Source organism: Halyomorpha halys, unplaced genomic scaffold, assembly GCF_000696795.3.
Source record: "Halyomorpha halys isolate HHAL.00 unplaced genomic scaffold, Hhal_1.1 Scaffold12.1, whole genome shotgun sequence".
Taxonomy (NCBI): Eukaryota; Metazoa; Arthropoda; class Insecta; order Hemiptera; family Pentatomidae; genus Halyomorpha; species Halyomorpha halys.
The window spans coordinates 1492588-1501830 of record NW_027109908.1 but is presented as its reverse complement, the minus strand read 5'-3'; the positions used below and the strand labels follow the sequence as shown (position 1 = coordinate 1501830).

Sequence of the window (9243 nt, the reverse complement as noted above, 5' to 3'; positions counted from 1 at the left end):
TGAGACAGAATTCATACCTGTTTTGACGGAAGTCATAGTCAGAGTGAACCGTTTGTATTGGAAGGAGTGGGGGTGGAAGTTAAGTACGTCACATAATAACGAAAATAATTTTAAAGTAAACAATGTAAAAAATATTAAAATTAGGTAAACAATAAATGATAATTTACATAATAGAGGGGGAGAAGAAATATTTACAAAATTTAAAAAAAAAAATTAAAGAAGAAGAAATTAAGTTAAAATAATGGGATACAATATAGATATGTAATTTATATAATAGAAAATTAATAATGAAGTAATTAATATAAGTACACTTAAGTAGGTAATACATGAATTTAAATTAAAAAATAAGATATATGAATAAAAATGAAAAAGGAAGGATAGTAAATATAAAAATAATTAAATATGAGGTGAGAATTTAGAAAAACAAGAATAAAAAGATATGACAAGAAAGTGGGCTTATGAAATGCAGAACAAAGATAAAAGAAAAAAATTGGTATCTGTTGTTTGTATCTTTTTTAGCCCTGACGAAGCCCTGCAACGTGGGCCGAAACGTTGACTCAAATAAAAATAGTACATCCATTTACTATTTGAGTTTTATTTGACCGTACCCGGACCATATTCCATTCATCAATATTCAAATATGTTTCTCCTTACTATAATAGAATTTCAATTAAATAAATTACTGAAAAATATATACTATACATATATAATTGATTGCATGTGAATAAGAAGTGTTACAGTAAAGAAAAGAAATTAAGAAATAGTTTTAACCCTTTATTAATAGCCAAAATTTGGATCCATCCTGCAGGTCTTTATAAGGGTTGTGATTGGTTGATGGAGCCAAACATAATGAATACTGCTCAAGGCAAGTTCAATAATTAATTTGTAAATAGTTTTCGTATTTAATTTAATTATATTTATCTTTTTCTTTAGAAGTTTAGTTAATTCCTTATTAGAAGAAACAAATATATTTTATATGTATACATAGTTGACCGTAAAAATTTAAATATTAGAAGATGGTCAGGGTTGTGATCAAAAGAGAAACAAAAATAGTTCACAACTATTTATTTTTCGACGTTTCGACCCACTTTGCAGGGCTTCATCAGGGCTGTTTAAAGTGAAAGGTTGAACAGCTACATACAACACCCGAAAGGTTGCTGTTCAACCTTTCACTTTAAAGAGCCCTGAACATCTTATATTCAAATATATTTTATATTTTGTATTACAATATTTAAGAGTAAGATAAACAGTTGCTAAGGCTTGTTTAGCAACATGCCGACGATCTACGAACTTAAAATGAATTGTTGCTAATTAGTCACCTAGTGTAAAACATTACTAGCCCTGTCTGTGTATGTTATATGTTTGTTTGGAAATTTTATTGTTAATTATGATTATTATCGTGCATTACCAGTTGATGGTCAAGAGCGTCTTGATAGTTTCCGATAAGGAGGAAATTTATCATGATGTTAACCTCACTGTTTCTCAAAAATTGGGTTCAGGCATATCTACCAATCCCAGTACCCCCCACTCAAATATACGTTTATATTTGTTTTTGTTTAAAAAAAAACTGTACCTCTACAACCCATGAGGGAGTCAAGGGTGCAGTACTTTATAAAGAAGTTCTGTTACTAGACCTACGATTGTGTAAGAAGGGTATTTCGTCAGAATCACACACTAAGGCTAGATTTTAATACAATTAAGGGTACCCACTTTATGTGCACGGGAAGAGCTGAACTCACAGAGCTGACTTACAGTGAAACAAATAATAATTATCTGCCACATCCGGATTCGAATTAGGGTCCTTGGAGTTTGTAGCACAGTACCTTACCAATGAGCTACCCACTCCCACATATATGTATATATATATATATATATATATATCCTTCCTCCAAGATTAGAACAGATTTACTAATACATTGGTCCTCATTCACCATTATCTTCTATGACTTCCTATATAAAATATAATCTTTTGTTTTACATAGTATATTTGGCTTTACGGTGGTATATAATATTTCTATAGTACTATCATTATTTCTAGAAATGCTGTTTTCAGCCAGGAAAAATATTTTTCTTCTTACCCCCTTGTTGCGACATGCTACTTACTGGTCTAGACTAACTATTAAAGCCGCTGAAACCGTTATCACTTCCTGTCTAGACGAAGAGCTTCAGTTCTATATTTTATCAAGCCATTTATTGTGTTTATTTATTTCTTATAAATGTCTTACCTCGGCTGTATGGGGACAACAAATGAAAATTGATACTGGCTGCTCCTGCATTCTCTCCAAAGAGAGTGATCCTGCGAGGGTCACCTCCGAAATATATGATGTTATCTTGCAACCACTTCAGCGCCACGGCTTGGTCTTTGAGACCAAAGTTACCTGAGAGTTCTTTTTCCTCAAAGCTTAGGAACCCTAGAACAAAGTTTATGAGCTACATATTAAATTTTTTTTCTAAGGTGGTGGTGATGTTTTTAATGAATTTAATATAGAGCTAACTACATAATCTTAATAGTAAGTAAGCAAGAGATAAAGTGTTCATACGTAGTTTGGTTTAGTGTTTGTCACAATTAAAGGTGCTAAAAAGATCATAAATGTTCGTCTACACTGTGGCAGCTTTCAGTCACTCCATCAACTGCTATGGTGTACACGACACGATAGTTTCCGGCATGACAGCAGCTAATGTAACTCACTGCTACCTATTGGTCTATGCTAGAACAATACAGTTGCTAAAACCGCTATGGCCTGGCACGATGCAACCTATCAGCTAACACGAGAACTATTGTCATCAGGCGAACGCCGTATGTTAATATTTGAACTATTCTTTGTATAGTTTAATGTCACGCTTGTAACAACCATAAAAGATATTGTACTATTCATAAATGTATCATTTGAATTGATAAAGATTACAATGGATTCTGCTGATCCACTGAAAGATAACGCCTTACACGTAGCATCTCTCGATGGTATTTAATAATTCAGAGAGTGTACTACGGTCACAGTGCAATTTTCCGCTTCACAGAATTTTTCTCCGTAGGAGGCCGTGTGGAACAGCATTCATAGTGGATCGGTGCATTCGCTTGCTATTGTTCGGAAATGTATGTAGTCTTTTATTTCATTCTGAATCTCTTCTCCTTTCAATACAAGTTCTCCTATCGTAAGGACTTACGACTAGTACCCAGTTAGGACTTGCATTCCCCTTCATGCCTGCAGAATAGTATCCTGCAAAGGACTACGGCTAGGACCCGTTAGACCCATCCTGTCCATTCACCTCCTAATCAGCTACATAACTTTCTTGAGGACGTATTGTCAAGGCCTTCTGTTATAGAGTACCTCACATTGTAAATTGGAGTCAGATTATCTTACAGTGCTACCTCGATATTGTAATAGTAAACCAATTGACAGTGAACTATCGAACCTGACTATATATGTTCCTCTATGCCATTACAAGGAGTTGAGGACCCTGAGCCACAGTTCTCGATCCCTGCTTAATCAATTCATTTGGTTTAAGGATTTTTCTCGTTTACCTACGATCTTCTTATATACAAGAATATGTATTCCTGATATATTACTGTAGGACGTCCTTGGTCTCCTCCCAATGAGTCGAGCTTCCAATATCTTTATAGGATCTTTAATTCCTTCAATTATTACTTATTATTAAGTAATATTATTATTAATTCCTCCCTGCTCATCATAGTTTCAATGCGCACACGGTACCATCGATTCTGCACACACAGTGTACACTCGACAAAGCCCTTAAATTACCCATGGATTGAAGAAGGCAGCACACTTCAACTGACATCATTGTACCTAAGTATTCCTTATTTTCAATGGAGGGTACGAAATGATATATGAACCTCATTTCTACTGCTGGACTATGTTGAACAGGCATGCTAGCCTACTCAACATGGTCCAGCTTTCTCTGCCATAGTATTATCTATCTATCTATATATAGTATCCCTTATCTATATAGATACTGTATTATTCGTTGTATATAATCAAAAACGAACTTACCTAAAGCCCCAAGTCGATAGTTGATTTTCACAAGCACAACAGGCTCATCCATGAAGTAATCTGCACCTTCTCTTGGGGACTCGCCAGATCCAAACTCGAAGCAGCCTCCGTGTATGTAGACCATTACTGGTAGTAGTTTCTTGTTCTTCAGGGCCAGTTTATCTTTTATGTACTTTATTTTCTTCCAATTCTTGAATAGGCCAGTGTATATTGGTTTCTTGAGGGGCTATATCAAAACATTTTAAAATTCTAAGAATGCAATATCTGAACATAGAGTATTTTGAAAAATAATTCGGATTAGAAAGTTTTATGATGAGTTCATGTTACATTTAAAGGTATCCTAACAGGACAATTTCAAATGTTGTAAAAAATGATAAAATAAATTTTCATATCTACAGAATAAAAAAAACAAGCACACAATATTCAAATATTGGAAGATTGCTGATTGACCGTGTGTATCAATGAATGGAATATGGTCCGGGTGCGGTCAAATAAAACTCAAATAGTAAATGAGTGTACTATTTTTATTTGATCCAACGTTTCGCCCCACGTTGCAGGGCTTCGTCAGGGCTAAAAAAGATACATACACATGACATAGTTACAAAAAAACATTAGTGGAAAATAACAGGGGTATAAAATGTAACGTAAAATTTAATAAGAAAAATTAAAGGTTATAAACAATAAATGAAAACGGTAATAGTAACTGATAAATAAGAGAAGAAATATTAAAAAAAGTACAAATTAAGAGATGAAAAGGGAAAAGAATAAAATCAAATGAAAATTATTGAGACAGAATTCATACCTGTTTTGACGGAAGTCATAGTCAGAGTGAACCGTTTGTATTGGAAGGAGTGGGGGTGGAAGTTAAGTACGTCACATAATAACGAAAATAATTTTAAAGTAAACAATGTAAAAAATATTAAAATTAGGTAAACAATAAATGATAATTTACATAATAGAGGGGGAGAAGAAATATTTACAAAATTTAAAAAAAAAAATTAAAGAAGAAGAAATTAAGTTAAAATAATGGGATACAATATAGATATGTAATTTATATAATAGAAAATTAATAATGAAGTAATTAATATAAGTACACTTAAGTAGGTAATACATGAATTTAAATTAAAAAATAAGATATATGAATAAAAATGAAAAAGGAAGGATAGTAAATATAAAAATAATTAAATATGAGGTGAGAATTTAGAAAAACAAGAATAAAAAGATATGACAAGAAAGTGGGCTTATGAAATGCAGAACAAAGATAAAAGAAAAAAATTGGTATCTGTTGTTTGTATCTTTTTTAGCCCTGACGAAGCCCTGCAACGTGGGCCGAAACGTTGACTCAAATAAAAATAGTACATCCATTTACTATTTGAGTTTTATTTGACCGTACCCGGACCATATTCCATTCATCAATATTCAAATATGTTTCTCCTTACTATAATAGAATTTCAATTAAATAAATTACTGAAAAATATATACTATACATATATAATTGATTGCATGTGAATAAGAAGTGTTACAGTAAAGAAAAGAAATTAAGAAATAGTTTTAACCCTTTATTAATAGCCAAAATTTGGATCCATCCTGCAGGTCTTTATAAGGGTTGTGATTGGTTGATGGAGCCAAACATAATGAATACTGCTCAAGGCAAGTTCAATAATTAATTTGTAAATAGTTTTCGTATTTAATTTAATTATATTTATCTTTTTCTTTAGAAGTTTAGTTAATTCCTTATTAGAAGAAACAAATATATTTTATATGTATACATAGTTGACCGTAAAAATTTAAATATTAGAAGATGGTCAGGGTTGTGATCAAAAGAGAAACAAAAATAGTTCACAACTATTTATTTTTCGACGTTTCGACCCACTTTGCAGGGCTTCATCAGGGCTGTTTAAAGTGAAAGGTTGAACAGCTACATACAACACCCGAAAGGTTGCTGTTCAACCTTTCACTTTAAAGAGCCCTGAACATCTTATATTCAAATATATTTTATATTTTGTATTACAATATTTAAGAGTAAGATAAACAGTTGCTAAGGCTTGTTTAGCAACATGCCGACGATCTACGAACTTAAAATGAATTGTTGCTAATTAGTCACCTAGTGTAAAACATTACTAGCCCTGTCTGTGTATGTTATATGTTTGTTTGGAAATTTTATTGTTAATTATGATTATTATCGTGCATTACCAGTTGATGGTCAAGAGCGTCTTGATAGTTTCCGATAAGGAGGAAATTTATCATGATGTTAACCTCACTGTTTCTCAAAAATTGGGTTCAGGCATATCTACCAATCCCAGTACCCCCCACTCAAATATACGTTTATATTTGTTTTTGTTTAAAAAAAAACTGTACCTCTACAACCCATGAGGGAGTCAAGGGTGCAGTACTTTATAAAGAAGTTCTGTTACTAGACCTACGATTGTGTAAGAAGGGTATTTCGTCAGAATCACACACTAAGGCTAGATTTTAATACAATTAAGGGTACCCACTTTATGTGCACGGGAAGAGCTGAACTCACAGAGCTGACTTACAGTGAAACAAATAATAATTATCTGCCACATCCGGATTCGAATTAGGGTCCTTGGAGTTTGTAGCACAGTACCTTACCAATGAGCTACCCACTCCCACATATATGTATATATAATTTTTTTTTCTCTTCATATTTAGATCCGTAGCCGTCAAATACAAGATTGGCAATCTGCATATTGCCTGACTGTTCATGTAAGGCATGCAGAACAGCACCCAGCGATAAGATTGAAAAGATTGTAGTCGCTTGATGTGAGTGTTTTTAGTGATTCTATAAATTTGTAATGCATAGGTGATTAATCCCCGAGTTTGCATTTTTTTGGAGCTTCATGAAAAACTTTTTGAATTACTTTTCATTTACAACAACTAATTTTTTTATCATGTTGTTTCCCTTCTGGATGATAATTATCTACTCTCAGTATACAAAAAATATATTTTGCAATATAAACTCTCTTGTGTTTAGATCTCTTTATGAAAGTTCATAATAATTTAGAATATCAATTTATTTTTTATAAAAGTTTTGATTATATGCCATCATTAAATAAACTGAAATAAAGATTAATTATCTATACTCTTAATATTTTCTTGAGACTGGTAATTTTTTTAAATAAATAATTCAAATTTAAACTTAACAAACTTAAAAGTGATAAAAGTTTAAGGAATAGTGTCTGCTGATAAATGATTTTGATTTTGTTTTAAGTGATATTTGACTAATTAGAAATTGATGTTTTTGACCTGGGCAGAATAGCCTGCATGAAGTTAGAGTTTTTTAAATTATATAGTTTCAAAGTTGTATTAAGATTGTCCTTGAAGATGGCCGCATTGGCTGAAACGTCGGACTTATAAGAGAAATAAAAGGTTTTGAGACTATAATGGATAAAATTTGAATTATTTATTTTATAAAGATTAATAATTTGTATTTTTTTTTGCGGGGGGGGGGCATTTTGGATTGATTCACTTTAAAAAATATAATGGTCTATTAACTTACCGCAGGAGTGTACACGCTCAAATGCAAACAATCCTCACTTCCTTCAGTTGGTCCATTCTCAAGGTAATTCCATTGGACGCATGGGTCTCCAGGATGAGTTGCATCCCATACTCCATTCCATTTTTCTATTGGAACAGGATCCTGAATTTACAGGAGGAAAAGTTTTTGTTAGATAGTGTAAAAAAGAAAAAAAAGAAATTCACATAAATTTTAAAAATTCTTAAGACAGAAATGTTTGAGCAGTGGTTCCCAAACTTTTTAGTCCTACCCTTTCCAGGAAAAATATTACTTAGCACCTCCTGGAAATTATATTTTTTTAAATTTTAATATCAATTAATAGGAAATATATATGTAATTATGTTTCTACCTTTTTCTTAAAATATAGCAAAGAAAGGTGTATATTAGAAACATTGAACTTGGAAATTATGAAACTATTTATTGAATTCAGAATAGAATGTAATACAAAAAAAGTTCAAAGATTCGAAATCATCTTAACGAGAAAGATGGACTCGGTGTGCTGCTAGCAATTTAGTAATCCTCAGTTCTTTTTTCGTCAGCAGTAATATTGTTGATTGTGAAAACTTAAAGTTATACCAACGGGTAATGAGAGTGCCATCTCTCAATTCATCCTGGGAAAAAACTCGATGAAAAAGTGGAAGTTGGGAGAATCAGACCTGGACATGGAAGGAGAATAACGAATTTGACTGTTAAAAGAAAATGTTTACCTTTGTTTACCAAGCATTTGTAAGTGTTGGATTTGCCGCAAGTGGCAAATGTGAAGATCCAGTAAAAGAGTTTTTACTCACCATGAACCTGAGGTGTCCAACAGGAGGATGTGCATATGGAATCCCCTCAAATGCAAGATAATTTTTTTCATTCCTGCTTACCATCCATTTTCCTTTAAGATTACCAGTTTTTGTATATATCTAGAAAAAAAAAAAGATGTTTTAAATCATAAATAAAGTAATTTCGTCAGTAATTGGCTTAACATGGAGTAATGTGTTGTATCTTATGTTGACTTATTCACTTTTCAAGAGCAAATGCCTAAGCTGATTTAGATAAACTTTATTTCATTTGTTGAATAGAATAATAAAAAAAAAACAAAAAATAGTTAAAACTATTTATTTGCCGACGTTTCGCTCCACTTTGTAGAGCTTCATCAGGGCTAAAAAGATACAAAAATAATTTGACATAGTAGCATAATGAGATACAAAAAAGTAAATTAAGCTAGGGTTAATACTGTGTAAAAATAAGTTAAAATAATATAAAAAGATAAACAAAAAAACTATAAACAAATAAAAGAATTTATCAGGATTTTCTTTTATTTGTATATAATTTCTCTTTTTACTTATTTTTACATAATATTAACCCTAGCTTGATTTAGATTTTTGTATCTTATTATCTTACAATTTCAAAATTTTCTTAGTTGTTTTACATACAAGTGAAGCGAAATGTTGATAAATAAATAGTCTTTAACTATTTTTTTGTTTTCTTCTAGCCGCACCCCAACCATCTTCTTCATATTTGAAATTACACGGTTAATTATTTATAAATATTTTTTTTATTTTATTTATTTGTTGATATTTACAACTGTATAAAAAAATACAACCAGTAAATTTGATCATAATGACATATGATATGATACAGGATGTAGAGAAACTACCCAGTAGTAGAACTCTAAAAACAGTTTACAATATAAGGTCACGAGGCCAT

At 31.6% G+C, this 9243-nt stretch overlaps 1 protein-coding gene across 1 annotated transcript in view; it reads right to left on the bottom strand.

Moving 5' to 3' along the window:
* The window catches only part of LOC106678993 (juvenile hormone esterase), a 30337-nt gene that overhangs the window by 11969 nt on the left and 9125 nt on the right, over positions 1-9243 (bottom strand). Inside the window, exons 2-5 of the mRNA XM_067048090.1 lie at positions 8337-8456; positions 7531-7671; positions 4011-4236; positions 2226-2411 (exon numbers count right to left, since the gene is read on the bottom strand). Coding sequence (XP_066904191.1) covers positions 2226-2411; positions 4011-4236; positions 7531-7671; positions 8337-8456 — 673 coding nt within the window. The remainder of the gene's footprint in view (positions 1-2225; positions 2412-4010; positions 4237-7530; positions 7672-8336; positions 8457-9243) is intronic.